Source organism: Dromiciops gliroides, chromosome 1 (assembly GCF_019393635.1).
Source record: "Dromiciops gliroides isolate mDroGli1 chromosome 1, mDroGli1.pri, whole genome shotgun sequence".
Taxonomy (NCBI): domain Eukaryota; kingdom Metazoa; phylum Chordata; class Mammalia; order Microbiotheria; family Microbiotheriidae; genus Dromiciops; species Dromiciops gliroides.
The window spans coordinates 486,716,906-486,735,410 of NC_057861.1; the positions used below are offsets into that span (position 1 = coordinate 486,716,906).

Genomic DNA, 18,505 nt, shown 5'->3' on the forward strand with positions numbered 1-18,505 from the left:
GGATTTGAACTCAGGTACTCCTGAATCCAGGGCCGGTGCTTATCCACTGCGACATCTAGCTGCCCTGATCCATGATATTTTATATTTGTTAAGTTCAGAATTAAATGAATAACTTTTCTTACAAGCCATTAGGCATTAAGCAAGTTTAATTAATTAGGTTAGGTAGTTAACACTTTGAGTCACCAGAGGATAAGAGGGAAGAGTATCATGGGGAATTGGGGAAGAGAAATATTCTGTGTGGTAGTGCAAGAGATTCTTCGAAAGGAATAGAAGGGGGGAAAGCTAAGTGGCACAGTAGATAAAGCACCAGCTTGGATCCAGGAGGACCTGAGTTCAAATTCGGCCTCAGACGCTTGGCTTTTACTAGCTGTGTGACCTTGGGCAAGTCACTTAACCCTCATTGCCCCACAAAAACAACAACAACAACAAAAACCAAAAGTAATAAAAGGGGACCTGAAGAAAATTGCATTAAGCCAAAATTTTGCTTCCTAATTACTTCACTTCCCTGTATTTGTTTTGGTTTGGTTTCTTCATTTTAACCTTTATATACATTCCTAAGAAATAACATGTAAGAACGAATAACATAGTTAGAATGTACACAGCATTGTACTAAGCATTGTGAGGAAAATATACCAAGTTTAAGGAACGTATGATCCCTGTCATCAAGAAACTCATAGTCTTGGATTGAGGCAGGAAACCTAACATACAGGATATTCCTAAATAAATAAATAAATAAATAAGTAGTAATGGGTGAGATGCTCACTTAACCAGTCTTCCTCAGTCTAGCTCAAACCCTAGAGTTTGGTGAAGGTTTTTCCAGTGTCTATTAGCTATCAAATAGAGGAGAGAGAAGTGGGAAAGAATGGGAGCTCCTGGTGGCTTCATGCAGATGGGGGCTGTTGATCTGGACCCAGAAAGGAAAAGCATTCTAGACAAAGGAAAAAATGTTTGCAAAGGCATAAAGGTGAAGGAGTGCGGGTATTTGAGGAGTGGGAAGTAGTCTGGTTTGATGTGAGAATGGACTAAGTGTAGGGGAGTCTAGAAAGGTCAAATCACAGACAGCATTGAAGGCTAAGGAGTTTAAATTATGTTCAATAGGCATCGAGGATCACTATAGTGATAGGGACCTGATGTATTATTTCACTGGTTTAAGGAACTCCCAGGAAACATAGTTCCTTCTACCAATGCAGGTCAGCACCTGATCTGCAATTTGCAGTCTCAGAGATTTGTGTAGAACACTAAGGTTAAGAGACTTGCCCAAGGGTCACACAGCCAGTATGTATCAAAGGCAGGACTCGGAGCTCACGTTTTCCTTACTTCAAGGCCAACTCTCTTAACCATTAAACCATGCTACCTTTCATGGTCACCACGCTTTAGGGAAATTACTATGGCAGCAGTATGAGAATGGCTCCGGGAGTCTAGAGTTAGATAATTAAGCTTTGGACTAGGATGGAAGGAAAAGGCAAATGAGAAAGGCAGGAGGAAAAAAACCAAAGGACTCGAGATCCAGAAAGGAGAGTGAGGCAGAGGAGCACTATTTAGATACAGCAGATACTTGAGGAAGATCAGTCATTCTGCTCCTGTTGCTTTGGTCTGTGTTGACAAAGTAGAAAAAGAAATAGGTTGCAAGTCAGAATAGGAGGAAAGATTAACTCCCGCCAGATGCCTCCCTCTCTTTTCTCTCCCAACAGGTATAAATATTATTCAAGTTCATATAACAGGGGAATGCAGAGCTTCTTATTTTGCAGTTACTCTAATAGATAGGTAACTGTTCAGAGGATAAGGTACAATTTTCAGAGAAAAACAAACTAAGAAAAAAAATACCCCAAATCACTAAGAATGAATAGAATTGGAAATTAAAATGACTCTTGAGCTTTCATCTCACCTATCCAATTTGCAAAGAGGATTAAAAATAGGAAGTCCTTGATGAAGGAGAAGTGAATGGGGAAAGACAAGCACAGGGAAGCACTGTCGGTGTGGCTGTGATTTGGTCCACCTGCCCTGGAAAACAATTGGGAATTATAAGAGAAAAGTCGAGAAAGGATCTTTGACCCAGCGAGCCTACTAATGGGCATTTAGTCAAGAGTGGTCAATGACAGAAAGCAAGCTCCTTTTAACACAACAAAATACTCACAGTAGCACTTGGTGGTTACAAAAACCACCCACACACATGGCAGAAATTAGACATAGACCAACATCTTACATCTTATTCTAAAATAAGTTCAAGATGGGTACGTGATTTAGACATAAGAGGTGGTACCATAGGTAAATTAGGAGAGGAAGGAATAGTCTACTTTTCAGATTTTTGGAAAGGAGAACAGTTTATCACCAAATAAGAGATAGAGAATATTATGAAATGTAAAATAGATGATCTTGATTACATTAAATTAAAAAGGTTTTATACAAACAGAAGCAATGCACCCAAAATTAGAAGGGAGGCAGAAAGCTGGGAAACAATTTTTATGGCCAGTACTTCTGATAAAGGCCTCATTTCTAAAATATATAGGGAACTAAATCAAATTTTTAAGAATCCAAGTCATTCCCCAATTGAGAAATGGTCAAAGGATATGAACAGGCAGTTTTCTGATGAAGAAATCAAAGCTATCTATTCCCATATGAAAAAATGCTCTAAATCATATTGATTAGAGAGATGCAAATTAAAACAACTCTGAGGTACACCTATCAGATTGGCTAGTATGACAAAAAAAAGGAAAATAATAAATGTTGGAGCTGTGAAAAATTGGAACACTAATGCATTGTTGGTGGAGCTGTGAACTGATCCAACCATTCTGAAGAGCAATTTGGAATTATGCCAAAAGGGCTATAAAGCTCTGCATACCTTTTGACCCAGTAATACCACTTTTGGGTCTTTTTCCCAAAGAGATCATAAAAAAGGGAAAAGGACCCACATGTACAAAAATATTTACAGCTGCTCTTTTTGTGGTGGCAAGAAATTGGAAATTGAGGGGTTGCCCATCAATTGGGGAATGGCTGAACAAGTTGTGGTATATGAATGTAATGGAATTCTATTGTGCTGTAAGAAACAGTGAGCAAGAGGAGTTCAGAGAAACCTGGAAGGACTTGCACGAACTGATGATGAGTGAGATGAGCAAAACCAGAAGAACATTATACACAGTATCATCAACATTATGTGTTGATCAACTGTGATAGACTATTCTCACCAATACAACAGTACAAGAAAGTTCCAAAGGACTCATGATGGAAAAGGCTCTCCAAATCCAGAAAAAAAACAAACTGTGGAATATGGGTGCTGATCGAACCATACTATTTCTTTTGGTTAGGGTGCTGTTGTTTTTCTTTTTTGAGGTTTTACTTTATTGCTCGGATTCTTCTCTTATAACATGACTAATGCAGAAATATGTTTAATGTTTTATATATATATATATATATATAAACCTATATCAGATTACCTGCTGTCTAGAGGAGGGGAGGAGGGGAGAAAAATTGGAAATTGGAAATCTTATATAAACAAATGTTGAAAACCATCTCTACGTGTAACTGGAAAATAATAAATTACTTTTATTTAAAAAAAAAAACACCCATACACAACTTGTAGCAAAAATGGGCATTTGACAATTGGGGAATGGCTAAATAAATGGTACCTTATGAGTGCAATGAAATATTATTACACTGCAACAAATGATAAAGAGAAGAAATTCAAAGATACCTGGAAAGATTTGTATGTAGTGATACAGAGTGAAGAAAAACAATTTGCATAATGACTACAAACACATAACACTAAAAAGCGGTGGAACTCTAATGAATGGTGATAATCTTGATCCTACAGAATTTTATGGCCATACTCATCCCTTCCTCTTTCAAACTATGGATCTGGAACCTAGCTTCGTTTTTAGATATGGTTATGATGTTTCTTGGCTTTGCTTAAATGTTTTTGTTACCAGGGTAGCACCCCATCCCTCCAGGGCCAGGTCCCCATTTCCCACCCACATAAGCAGACTGGGTCCTGGGGGAAACCCCTGAGGTGATGGGATTTCTGTGGCTCACAAGCACCCACCAGTGTGTTCCCCCATTAATTAGCAGTCAGATTTTATTAGCTTTTAGAAAGGGTATAGCAGAGACAGTTGTTAAGAAACTACCCCCTCCCAACTGTAATTTTGAGTGGCTTCAGACTTGAGTAAAATGTGGTGCACATGTAACACAGGGATGACTCACAAGCCCTGGCTACTAAGAGTCCTTTTCTCCTTCCATAGATGTTAGATGTAGCTCTCTTCTGCACTTCAAGGGCCAGTCCCCATGTAGAGTCCATAGCCTGCATTTCTTTCAGCCCCTAAGGAATCATGACCTCTCAAGTTGCCTTTCTTCAGTGTACCTAAGGTTGTCCCTCAGTGTGCCTCTCCAAGAAACTTTCAATGCAGATGCTGCCATCTGTCACTGTGCTCCATGGACATTGCTACTGATGCCAATGAACTCCAGATCTTTCAAGCTTTTAAACATTCTTCTTCTTCTCTTTTTTTTTTGTAGGGCAATGGGGGTTAAGTGATTTGCCCAGGGTCACACAGCTAGTAAGTGTCAAGTGTCTGAGGCCGGATTTGAACTCAGGTACTCCTGAATCCAGGGCACCACCAAGCTTTTGAAAGCTTGAAAGGTTGTTGTCTGGGCAATGGGCTCCTCTAAAGGCAATTCATTTTTCTGGAGTCTTACCCCATTGGATTCGACCATCACTCAATTGACTAGCTTCAGACTACCTTATTATTTTCACGCATAACCCCATGGAGCCTGGGGAACCATATTTTCTTCAATCAGGCATAAGATAGTTCCTATGTGGCATCATCTCCTATCATCTAATGACTCAAAGCTCTATGATTCTTTTTAATTGGTTAAGGACTTAGTCACATGTAATTTACTTTTTTTTTTTTTTGCAGGGCAATGGGGGTTAAGTGACTTGCCCAGGGTCACACAGCTAATAAGTGTCAAGTGTCTGAGTCCGAATTTGAACTCAGGTCCTCCTGAATCCAGGGCCAGTGCTTTATCCACTGCGCCACCTAGCCGCCCCCATGTAATTTACTTTTGATAGGCTCAATCAAGATATCTGAACCTTCAGTGATCAGTTCGGGGTGGAGTTGGACTCTTCCCCTTCTACAAGTATGGGTTCATGGTGAGGAGGAGAGGGGGTAGAAATTAAGGAGAAATCACTGTAATGAAAAGACAAAAATACTTTTTTTTTTTCAAGGAAAGAGGGACCCCTTTTGAAATATTTCCTTGAAGGCCAAAAATTCCTGGCTTTGCCAATTCTTCAACAAGTCAGGATATAATACACTGATGACTCCTTGTTATGCTCAATTAGCGAATCTGGGATTTGTCAACACAACTTTCAATATTACACATTCATCGATTTAATTAACTTTATTTGTGAAATTAAATTAACCCTACTTTAAAAGGTTATATTCATGAGGTACAGTATTTGAGGTACAGTCAACAATTCCCTCATATTTGATATTTTTTCACAGACTCAATCCTATTTCACAGTTAAATATATCTCAGCTCTTAAAGTTCATTATGATTTGTTTACTGACTAATTCAGAAAATATTGAGAAAAGACATGACTAGAGAAAATACTATGTAGGCTTTATATAATTCTTATAACCACATAAAAGCTGTGAAAACACTTCAAAAAGTCAGAGTACCATACAAATGTAAAGAAGAAACAGCAGAATTACATAGAAACAATTCCCCTGTAAAATAGAGCTTGAAAGAATTGCTTCAATACAAGAAATCGCTATCAAGTTTTGTATTTCTTCTGCCCTTACTCAGTAAGAGGGTACCCATTGGCTTATGATATGAGCTCCTACACCTCTCACACAACTCTTATTTAAACCTAAAGTAGAATAGTTATTTATGGATCAAAATCCTATTTAAATGACTAATTTCACAATCCATTAGCAAAAGCCACTGGAGGTTGATAAACTGAGATAGAAGGCACCTAGTACACCTCAAGTACACTTAATACACATCAAGTACTCATTTAAAGGTTTAAAAAAAAAGACAGGAGGAAGTATCATAAAATAGGCTGTGTTACAATAAAATGTGTCTGCTCATACTGACATGTATTTCATTTGAGAGTCCCTTAATATACTTCAGAGAAGAATTAGCTTCAAATCATGTTTATACTTTGAACAGACTCATTTTTCATCTAACAACAAAACAGTTGTTGGAAAACAATGAATTTTTTTTTTTTGGACAGGGCAATTGGGGTTAAGTGACTTGCCCAGGGTCACACAGCTAGTAAGTGTCAAGTGTCTGAGGCCAGATTTGAACTCAGGTACTCCTGAATCCAGGGCCAGTGCTTTATCCACTGTGCCACCTAGCTGCCCCCAGAACAACAAAATCTTAAACCCTAAGGTTTTAAATTAAAATGGCTAATCCAATATAGTTGGTCATCAATTCTTAGAATTTCCCTGAGTCTCATCTCTGCTTCCCTTTCCTCCAAATGCTCTTTTTAGATCATCTAAAAGCAACAGTGTGCCAACACAATCATTGGGAAATGGCTCAATATATTGTAGCGCATGAACGTAATGGAATATTAGTGCACCACCAAAAAAAGTGAAGAATTCAAGAGAAACCTAGGAAGACTTATGAATGAAGGCAGCAGAATCAGTAATGTGCATAATGACAGCAATGTCAATCCAAGCTTAGCTCCAGAAAGGAGTTCAGAAAAATGTGCCTCCCTCCCTTCATAGAAGAGGTTGGAGATTACAGATGTGGAATGTTGCATATACCATCAGACTGAGTCAATGTACTGGGGTTGCTGGAATGTTATTATTCTTTTTAAATCTTTTTTTTTATAAGGGAATGTTATGTAAAGAGGAAAGTGGGAAGGATAGTTGGAAATGAAAGTAATTTATTTTCATATTAAAAATATGGAGGATAGCTTCCTTTATAGATAAATGGCCTTCTGAATTATCAATTATCAATGCTTACACAAGTGCTAAATTTCATCAAGTTTCAACAATTACCTTTAACTGTGATGAACTTAGCAAAAGCGGCATTACCAGGTAGAACAGCAAATTAGTTTTTTCCCAATGTATATATAGACTAAATATTAAGGGGAAACCTATTAATAGGCATAAAATAATTTGCACAAATAAAATAAATACACACATTTTATGGTGTCTCTGTGGTGGACATGCTTTTACAGATCTTGACCATTTGTTCTACCCAATGAATAAAATTCTTTGTTGGGTATCAGGTCAATAAAATGAGCAATACGGTTAGACATGCAAAAGAAAGCAGAAATGGAAGCTATGTCCCAAGCATCTTCTCGATCAAAACCCTGCAATTCCAGCTTTTTAAAATGTTCTTCTGTTATGTCATCAGCCCGACTAACAGCAAGGGCAAATTCTAGCATAGCTAACTCTCGAGGTGATAAGTCCGCCTTTTTCCAATTGACGATGACCTGTAGGAAAATAAGCGAGAAAAAATTTGGTGTGTCAGCATGCTTAGTAAACGAACTTGACATTAAGAATAAAATATTGGGGGGTAGCTAGGTGTCGCAGTGGATAAAGCACTGGCCTTGGATTCAGGAGGACCTGAGTTCAAATCCGGCCTCAGACACTTGACACTTAACTAGTTGTGTGACCCTGGGCAAGTCACTTAACCCTCATTGTCCTGCAAAAAAACAAAAACAAAAAACCCCCCAAAAACCAAAATAGAATAAATATTGGATTATACCAAAGAGTCAAAGTAAAAGGAAATAAACTGTCTAAAAGCATGATTTGCTTAGAAAGCTAAGTGATAAGCTGCCCTTTGGCAGTGGTTTTCAAACTATCTATAGTGATGCTTTCCTTACACTCCATGCCTTTTAAAAAAATTAATAAAAACACTGATTTTCACACACTTTTATTTAAATAATTTATGCGAATAATTCTCTCAGCTCATCTTTTCTAAGAAAATTTATAAAATGTATAATTTTCATAACAAATCTTAAATATAATAAAAATGTAACATACACAGATAGTTGAATTTTATTTATTTTAATTTTTAATTAAAAAAATTTTTTTTCCAGGGCAATGAGGGTTAAGTGACTTGCCCGGGGTCACACAGCTAGTAAGTGTCAAGTGTCTGAGGCTAGATTTGAACTCAGGTCCTCCTGAATCCAGGGTGGGTGCTCTATCCACTGTGCCACCTAGCTGCCCTGATAGTTGAATTTTAGGGTTATGGGTGGGATTCAGATATTTTTGACACAAAATATCTCATGTCATTGATAGTACTGCCACAAATTCTTTTTTTTCCCCACAAATTCTTTAGGGAATTATACTAATAAAGATAAAATATTTTTCTTTATGATAACTATAGTAAAAAGAAAAAATCCTGTTTTACATGACAACAGTTATGAAAAATATAAAAATCTGTATCATTTTTGTTCACTAAACCACAGAATTTTTTTCACCCACAGCCAAAAAATTCAAACATTTTTTTCAATGTACTATCAGAAGACAAGTCTATTAACTTTTCTTATTTAGATGGAATGAAACTATTGTATTTGTCCATGGCAAAAAAAAGTTTCTTATCCAATCATATTTAAAAGTATCTTTTGTTGTTTAGTTGTGTTCCATTCTTCATGACTCCATTTAGGGTTTTTTTGGTAAAGATAGCAGAATGGTTTGCCATTTCCTTCTCTAGCTCATTTTAAAGATGAGGAATTCCAGCAAACCCGGTCACATAGCTAGTAGCTAGTAAATGTCTGAGGTCACATTTGAACTCAGGAGGAGGAGTCTTCCTGATTCCAATTCCAGTGTTCTATCCACTGCACCACCTCGCTGCCTTAAAAGTATCTAAGTTTCACCCTGTTGGGAGCTTGATCATTTGTACAAAGCCAATTCAACAGTCATTCCTCATTGACAGTAACAGTATTTTGTAAGTTCCAATGCTATTTTCTCAATTTAGGCTTTTTATTTGGTGTTTCTGTATTTCTGATACTTAAATGGTGTCTTTTGTCTGTGAACATACTAAGTTTAGACCACTACAGTTGCTTTCTACCTCAAAATGATTATGTATTTATTCACATGAGGGGTATTTCACTCTTTTCTTTTTTTTAAGTGAGGCAATTGGGGTTAAGTGACTTGCCCAGGGTCACACAGCTAGTAAGTGTTAAGTGTCTGAGGCCGGATTTGAACTCAGGTACTCCTGACTCCAGGGTCGGTGCTCTATCCACTGCGCCACCTAGCTGCCCCGGTATTTCACTTTTTAAAAATGAAAGACTAAAAAACTTGAGTCACATTTGCTTGCTGAACATCTCACATGATTATAATTGTTCTCAAGTTATATCAATTTTTTAAAAAAGTTGCACATTTTTGGAAACCAGGTTCTTGTACTTATCAAAATGAATGTCATTGAGAAATGCAATAGATATTGATACTATTAACTTCCATATAAAAATTACTCCATTTCCAGTTTGTGTACATTACTACATCCCAGAAAGTTCATAAGTATGACAGAGCTATGACTAGAAATATTTTCACCTAGAACTAAAACACTTGTGCAAGGGAGAAGGTTGCTTTGAGCAGTGAGTACAGTATCACATGGCAGCATGTGACCATTATGTTAGCCCCAAGAAGGATGCATAAATATAAATTTAGGGAGAGTGTTAAGCTAACAACAACAAAAAATGGCTGCTAGCCAAAAGACAACTCAAATAATCTGCACAAACTGAATATTCACATCGAAGTATATGATCATCTAGTCTCAGTCTCTTGCTTTGCAGATAAGGAAACTGAGGCACAAGAAGATTAAATGACTTTGTCAGAGTCATGCAGCTAGCACCAACTTGTCATATTAGAAAATTAATAGTTAAGGGCAACTAGGTGGTGCAGCGAATAGAAAATTAATAGTTCAAAGAAGTTGCCAAATTCAACAGAGCATTGTATCGTATTAAATTGCCATGTGAAAAAAAAAGCAAAAGAACAAGAATTAAACCTCAAAGCACAAAACATTACTAATAGAGAACCAAAAACGATTTACAAGTGTAAAAGGCAGCAGCTACCCTGCCTTTTATACCATTAGTAAGTCGTTTAAGCAAGGTTTTGGAGTCAAATGACACTCTGACCCTCATAAAATTTATTTAGTAGGAAGAGGCTTTATTGTCAAATACTAACCTGATCGGCCAGAATGTCATTTTTGGAATATATTCTGTGCACAGCACTATGGGCAATTACACAGTAGGGACACCTATTACTAGCACTTGTGGCTACGATGATGAGTTCTTTATCAGCCTTGCTGAGACGTCCTATTAAAAAAAAAACCAACAACAATGAAAAAATATTTGTATACAAATCACTGGAATGGCAGATTTGTGTATAAAATAAATGCCCAGAGCTTAAAGCCATTTCAAAAAGAACAAAGTTTAAATAGAGACTGTCACCAAGGTTAGGTGTCTACATTTCAGTGTACTGACCAAAAGACATGTGGGGGAACTAAGCCATTTTGCAGCCCTGAATTTCACCAGTGAAAACCACCCAAATGAATCATTCAAGCCTAAAAAATCCTTTTCCCCTCTTTTGAGGCAGGCTTTTTTAATCTAAAAAATTCTATGAACTGTATGAGGTAGCTGGTGCTGCCTCCTGACCACCACTTTAGCATGAGGGCCGCTTTTCCTCATTATCTATTGCTATTTCCTGGTATCTGGAATGCAGGGCTCTTTCTTTTCCACCTATTCAGTTTCCCACCGTATCCTTCAAAGCTCCAGGTTCTCTGAAATGCCCTCCTCCTTCCCTGACCATTCCAGCTAGAAGCCTCAAGAGGGCTAGTCTTACAGCAAAGGGCACAGGGAAGAAACCAGACCGTGGAAGATAAAGAAGAAAACCGAAAGTTTGATGGTGAAAAGAGACATGGGATGGTAGAAAGAGATATGTGTCATTTTTTTTTCAAGCAAAGATTTTTTTTTAAGATGGAGGAGAGATATTCATATTTTAAGGAACCAGAAGGAGTCAGCAAAGTGGGAGACATTGAAGCTTCAAGATATAGAAGAAAGTGAAAAGAGATAAGATCAAGACCTAATTCATGATTCCTCTGGAATAATGCCCCAGCCTTGGCTTAACGGCTTTACACTAGACTAGAAAATACAGCTTATACTTGGTTCCTTTTAACTGATGTGAGCTGTGATTATTATTTTTATTTTTTTAAAAAGGGATCCATGAAATATGTTTTGTAGGACTTAATATGTATAATCAATATTATATTGCTTGTCTCCTCAAGGGGTAGGGTAAGGGCAGTAGGGAAGGAAAGAATTCAGAACTCTAATTTTTTTAAAAAAATAATGTTAAGAAAATTTTAATGTAATTTGTAAATATTTAACCAAATAAATAAAAATATATCTAAAAATCAAATTTAAAGTTTCCATGAATAATTGTGTTATCTTTTACTTTACCTGTTTCTTTGTTGATGATGGCATTGTAGTAAGCAAAAAAAGCTCTGAATTCCCCTGGACGATGTGCTAACACTTTAAAGATGTTTGGTAAAAATCCAGTCTGTGTTTTAAAAAAGAGAAATCATTATCAAAGATTGATATTTACTTAGCAATAACTACATGGAGTCGGCATCTACATCAGAAGTTGACATGACAATGGTCAGCATACTTTATTAATATCTTGATGCCACCACCCCCTCTTCCCTAGAAGACTGCCTACTCTATTGCTTCTATTCTCACTCCGATCTTGAATCTAACCCTATGTACTGGTTCATTCCCTGCTAGCTACAAACACATCCAGAACACCCCCATCCTCGAAAAAGATTCTCACTGGATCCTATCACCTGTGCTAGTTATCCTCTATGTCTTCTCCCCTGCTCCTTCAGTTAAACTGAAAAATCATCCACGCTCGGCCTACTTCCTCTCCTCTCTCTTCTAAACCCTTGCAGTTCTTAATCCCTCTCCAGGCTCCTGTCTAGATTCCTTTACCATGCCATAGAAGCCTCACTGTTGGAAATTCATCCTACTTCTGGACTTCTCACACCAGAAACACCCTACCTCAGCAGCCTCTTTATCTGATTGCCTGGTTCCTCACAGGACCTCCATTTTAAAGAAAACTTCCAGGCTAACCCAGGTCTAGGAGCCTGAAGGCTTCACTCTCACCCCCTCCTGACTTTCATGCTTTGATATGAGTTTCCTCACCTAGGAATATTATGATTAGGGCAAAATTGTTAAGGAGGTGAAGGTTGTTATTGGCAGTCTTGACCTTCCTCTTATAATGTCCCCTTCTCTCACCCTGCGTCCAGCATTTCATCCCCAAAGCTATGGCTCCTTTCCAAGATCTCATTGAGGTATAAGCTAATAACCACTCAGTGTTTCACCCCTCTAAGTATATCACTTTGAGTTCAGAACAAAAAAGATCCAAAGGAACGAATTTCTCATGGTGTAATTTCAGGTACCATGACAGGCTGATGGAACGTGGGACCTTCTCAAGGATCCTCAAATCACAGAGAGGCAACGAACACCCTACTCTGGCTTTTCTGTGCTTTGGTTCTCTAAGGGGCAGGTTGTTTCCAGAGGTCCTGTGGTAAGGGGAAAGGAGACAGACAAGCCAGATGAGCTGAACAGTGGCAAGGGGAGGGCCTTGTGTCCTCATCTGCCCTCGGATGATTTTTCTTCCCATGAGGATCTTGCTCTTCTTCTTGATCACCTTAATGATAATGTCTTCCCTTGGTGATGATCTGCAATTTAGCCTGTTTGTATATAGTTGTTTGCCTGTTGTCTCCACATTAGACTGTGAGCTTCTTGAGAGTTGAACCCGTCCTTTTGCCTTCCATTGGATCCCCAATGCTTTATAAATACTTCTTGACTTGATGTGGCTTCTTTCAAAAATCATACATTTTTACCTCAGGGACAAAGTCCTCCATTGAAATTCTTCTCCAGTGCCTCAATATAGTGTAGGGGTGCCCCAATGGGTTCTACCAAGAGGCTTCTGAGTGTGGTACCACTGATAAACTATATCTGTTGTCCAGTGACCAGCCTAAATTCATAGAGATTCATCACTAAAATATGGCCACATCTGATTGGCCACCGGATGATAAGATTTTTGGCCACAGCAAACAGAGGTGTTATGAAGAGTGTCAATGGAAGGAGTAAACGACAGCTCTTCTTAAAAAATAAAGTATGCTAATATGACAAAAAAGGAAAATAATAAAATGTTGGAGAAGCTGTGGAAAAATTGGTGGAGTTGTGAACTGATCCAACCATTCTAGAGAGCAATTTGGAACTATGCCCAAAGGGCTATAAAGCTATGCCCAAAGGCTATAAAGCTGTGTATACCCTTTGACCCAGCTATACCACTTTTGGGTCTTTTTCCCAAAGAGATCATAAAAAAGGGAAAAGGACCCACATGTACAAAAATATTTCTAGCTGTTCTTTTTGTGGTGGTAAGGAATTGGAAATTGAGGGGTTGCCCATGAATTGGGGAATGGCTGAACAAGTTGTGGTATATGAATGTAATGGAATTCTATTGTGCTGTAACAAACGATGAGCAGCTGATTCTTCTTGGATAAAATGACTAATGTATAACATGACTAATGCAGAAATATGTTTAATGTTATTCCTATATTAGATTACCTTCTGTCTAGGAGGGAGAGAGAGAGGGAGGGTAGGGAGGGAGAAAAATTGGAAATTGGAAATCTTATCCAAACAAATGTTGAAAACTAAAATAAATAAAGAAAAAAGAAACGATGAGCAGGAGTTCAGAGAAACCTGAAGGAGTTGCATGAATTGATGATGAGTGAGATGAGCAGAACCAGAAGAACATTATACACAGTATTATCAACATTATGTGTTGATCAACTGTGATAGACTAGATTCTTCTCACCAATACAACGGTACAAGAAAGTTCCAAAGGACTCATGATAGAAAAGGCTCTCCAAATCCAGGAAAAAAAAAAAAAGAACTGTGGAATATGGATGCTGATTGAACCATACTATTTCTTTTGTTTTGGGTGCTGTTGTTTTTCTTTTTTGAGGTTTTTCCTTTTTTGCTCGGATTCTTCTCTTATAACATGGCTAATGCAGAAATATGTTTAATGTTGATATAGGTTATATATATATATATATATATATATAAAAAACCTATATCAGATTACCTGCTGTCTAGGGGGGGGGGAGAAAAATTTGAAATTGAAAATCTTATATAAACAAATATTGAAAACTATCTCTATATGTAACTGGAAAATAATAAAATACTTTTATCAGGAAAAAAAGAAATAAAGCATGCATCTACTTATCACACATATTTTAAACACATTAAATCAATTTACTATTCACACAAATGATAGAGCCAGAAAAACACAGCTCATGAGAGATCTAATAAGAAGATATTCTATGAAGTGGGTAACTTTTTTTATTAGCACTGAAACCCTGAAGGCAATTTTCTTACAATTAGGATTGTCTTGAATTCCTTTTATCCTCTTTTTATAGATTTTGAAATTGTAGTCTAATTTTGAATGGATGAAAAAATAAAATTTCTATTTCTGTATGACTGAATGACATTTATTTTGGGGGTGGGGTGTGGGCTATTACAACCCACGGACCATAATACTACCTGTTTGTTTGGTTCACAATCTTGCAAACAGCTGACTGTTTGCATTGAGGATCTATGGTCACCATGGTTACTGAACATTAAGTCAGCAGGTTTGAGGTATGGGATGCCTGTGTTTTATTTCTTAAACAGATTTTTCAGGACTGGTAGCAGCTGCAGCTGATAGAAGCTGGGACAGGCCTTCCACAGCCTCCTTAATTTTTTCTGTTTAAAAAAAGCAAAAAAAAAAAAAGCCACACCACTGAATTGACTGGGAATACTAGGGTGGTCCTATTATATGCTGCCTAAATCAGAGATTTATGGTTATTTAAAAGGTATGCTCTGGGGCAGCTAGGTGGCACAGTGGATAAAGCACTGACCCTGGATTCAGGAGGACCTGAGTTTAAATCCAGCCTCAGACACTTGGCACTTACTAGCTGTGTGACCCTGGGCAAGTCACTTCACCCTCATTGCCCCACCAAATAAATAAATAAATAAATAAAAATAAAAAAGGTATGCTCTTTATTTGACTGTCCTTTAAAGCCAACTTCTTAAACTGTGGGTCAACACCCCACATGGAGTCACGTAACTGAATGTGAGGGTTGAAAAAAATTTGGCAACAGTAAAAGGTTACATAGGGGCAGCTAGGTGGCACAGTGGATAGAGCACCAGCCCTGGAATCAGGAGGACCTGAGTTCAAATCTGTCCCCAGCACTTGACACTTACTAGCTGTGTGACACCGAACAAGTCACTTAATCCCAACTGCCTCACCCCCCCCCCAAAAAAAAGGTTATGTATACCTATTTTATACCAATATATTCAGAGTCACACAAAAATTTCTCTGGCAAAAAGAGATCATGAGTGGAAAAAGTTAAAATTAGGCCTACCTTAAAATAGATGGGTCCACAACTGAAATCTAAAATGTAGATGGAAAACAGTCAACACAACACAAGATTTGAACCCAGGTCCTAATTCTAGATCCAGTGCTTGCCCATGGTAGCACATTTCTAAATTCTGTTTAGCTTAGCTAGTATTTTTTTTTTGGTGGGGCAACATAGGGTCACAAAGCTAGTAAGTGTCAAGTGTCTGAGGCCGGATTTGAACTCAGGTCTTCCTGAATCCAGGGCCAGTGCTTTATCCGCTGTGCCACCTAGCTGCCCCCCTAGCTTGTATTTTGTACTTTGAGAAAAGCAGGAAGCAAATCTGGAAGCTTGTCATAGAAAGATTGGCCTTTACCTGGTTGGGTGAGAAAAGAAAATTAAAATGAGAAGGGAAATGTGAGGCATCTTTTGTTCAAGGCCAATATAGGAATTTGTTTTGCTTGACTACATGTTTGTTACAAGGATTTTGTTTTCCTATTTTTTTCTTTTAAACTGGGGGGAGGGGCAGGAATAGAAAGGAGGGGGAAAATACTTGGTTAAAATTTAAACGATGGAAAAAGAAGCTACTTTAAAGTGTTAGGCATAGGGGGCAGCTAGGTGGCACAGTAGATAAAGCACCAGCCCTGGATTCAGGAGGACCTGAGTTCAAATCTGGCCTCAGACACTTGACACTTACTAGCTGTGTGACCCTGGGCAAGTCATTTAACCCTCATTGCCCCCCCCCAAAAAAAAAGTTAGGCACCTTAGGAAGGCAAGTCTCAAAGGAAAAAAAGAAACTGTCATGTCTGTCAGAAAGTATATCAGTATCTGACAGCTTAGTGCCTCAAACATTCATAGGTCCTATTACAAGGGTGTCAATAAATACTTGATCTGATTTACAAAAAGAAGTGTAAAAACCCATGTAAGATAATAACGTAAATGGAAACATCACTAAAAAGAAACACAATTCTAAGTGAAAAGCCAATAATGGGCCTGGAGAACACATAAAGAAATATACCTTTTCTTTTCTTACCACTGAGGACTAAAAGAACAGAATGTTGCCTAAATAGTTGGGTGCAACTGCTATACACTGGGGGTTTCTCCATCACCCTTTTTTTATTTCCAAAGAACAGTTGGGGGGGGGGAGAAAAAGAAGAAGGGTGTTCAGAAATGACTAATATAAAAACAAAAGGCACTGATAAGCCTTTTTTTAATAGAAAGGTAATAGACTAATATGCAGAACCACATTTTTGGAAGTGGCCAATATAGGAATTTGCTTTGCTTGACTATCTTATGTAATAATAACAAGGGTTGTTTCTGTTTTTCTTTCTTTTTCAGTGAATGAGAGATGGGAAGAAAAAGGACACAAGAATTAAATAAGTGCCTACTATGTGCCAGGCTGTGTACTCATGCTTTACAAATATTATCTCATTTGTACAGAATATATAATAATGAGATCCAGAAGCTGCTTTAAAATATAAACCAGGAGGGCTTTTAAAGAAGTAAATCACTTATACAGAGAACTGAATCAAATTTATAAGAAAACAAGACATTTCTCAATTGATCAATGGTCAAAGGATATGAACAGGCATTTTTTCAGATGAAATTAATGATGTCTGTAGTCATATGAAAAAATGTTCTCAATTACTATTGATTGGAGAAATGCAAATCAAAACAACTCTGAGGTACCACTTCAAACTTATCAGATTGGCTAATATGACAGCAAAGGAAAATGATAAATGTTGGAGAAGATGTGGGAAAATTGGAACACTAATGCATTGTTGGTGGAGTTGTGAACTGATCTAACCATTCTGGAAATCAATTTGGAACTATGCCCAAAAGGTTATAAAACTGTGCATGCCTTTTGATTCAGCCATACCATTGCTAGGTTTATATCCCAAAGCCATCCCCTCAAAGAGAAAAAGACCTATTTGTACAAAAAAATATTTATAGCAGCTCTTTTTGTGGTGCCTAAGAATTGGAAATCAAAGGAATGCCTATGAATTAGAGAATGGCTAAACAAGCTATGGTACATGAGCAATTTCTTGATAATTTTCTGACTTGTTTCCTCAAAAGTTTTCGTCACTTTAAAAAATAATTTCCATTCTGCTTCTTCAGTTTCATTCACCTCTTCTTCAAAATGTTTGTCTTTCAAGGACAGCTCTGACACTATTGTGTTGAATTTATTATATTTTTTCAAGTGTAAGTTGCAAATAATAGAGATTTGTGATTTCATGTCCAACCCTCTTTTTCTGGACATAGAAATACTCATGTTGTTTTTTGTTTTTGTTTCTGGTTGGGGTTTTTTTGTGAGGCAATGAGGGTCAAGTGACTTGCCCAGGGTCACACAGCTAGTAAGTGTCAAGTGTCTGAGGCCAGATTTGAACTCAGGTCCTCCTGACTCCAGGGCCGATGCTTTATCCACTGTGCCACCTAGCTGCCCCCAATACTCATGTTTGATGGCGTTTATCAAGTGAAGAATGAAAAAAATTAATATTTGTTTTTCATCACTTCCTTTGAGTCAAACTTAACATTTTTCTTTCGGTGCTTTTTTTTGGGGGGATTCTTTGCTAAAGGACAAACTTGTACATTTCACCTTGGAGATATAAAAGTTAATTTGTGGGTTACTGATGCATAGGCAGATTGAGAATTTCAGTAATGCACAACATCTATAAAGGACAAAACAGGATTAGAAACAATTATGATTTTGCCAAATGATGCTCAATGGAGAACAGAGAGAAGAGTCTGCTACATGGGGAGGGTTTTATTACATGTCTGAATACACATGAACATGTGTGTCAGCCAGTCCTACCTCACAATACATAAATTGGGACTTCCTAAAATATTCACAAGTCAAGTCATCAAGGGACTTCTCACTGCCCTCACTGAATCTTTCTGCTCCTCTCACTTGTGCCACATGTACTACTATTGTCTCATGTTGCATTATTGTGTTCAGTAGTTTCGGTCATGTCCATGCCTTCATGACTCCACTTGGGGTTTTCTTGGCAAGAATACAGGAGTGGTTTTTCATTTCCTTCTCCAGCTCACTTTGCAGATTAGGAAACTGAGGCAAACAGGGTGAAGTGACTTGCCCAGGGTGACACAGACAGTA

The 18,505-nt window shown here is 37.7% G+C and overlaps 1 protein-coding gene across 1 annotated transcript in view; it reads right to left on the reverse strand.

The window, feature by feature from the left end:
* Nucleotides 1-5,370: 5,370 nt before the first annotated feature.
* LOC122735819 overlaps nt 5,371-18,505 on the reverse strand; it is a 32,572-nt gene continuing 19,437 nt past the window's right edge. Inside the window, exons 3-5 of the mRNA XM_043977616.1 lie at nt 11,405-11,504; nt 10,134-10,264; nt 5,371-7,435 (exon numbers count right to left, since the gene is read on the reverse strand). Coding sequence (XP_043833551.1) covers nt 7,172-7,435; nt 10,134-10,264; nt 11,405-11,504 — 495 coding nt within the window. The 3' untranslated portion in view covers nt 5,371-7,171. The remainder of the gene's footprint in view (nt 7,436-10,133; nt 10,265-11,404; nt 11,505-18,505) is intronic.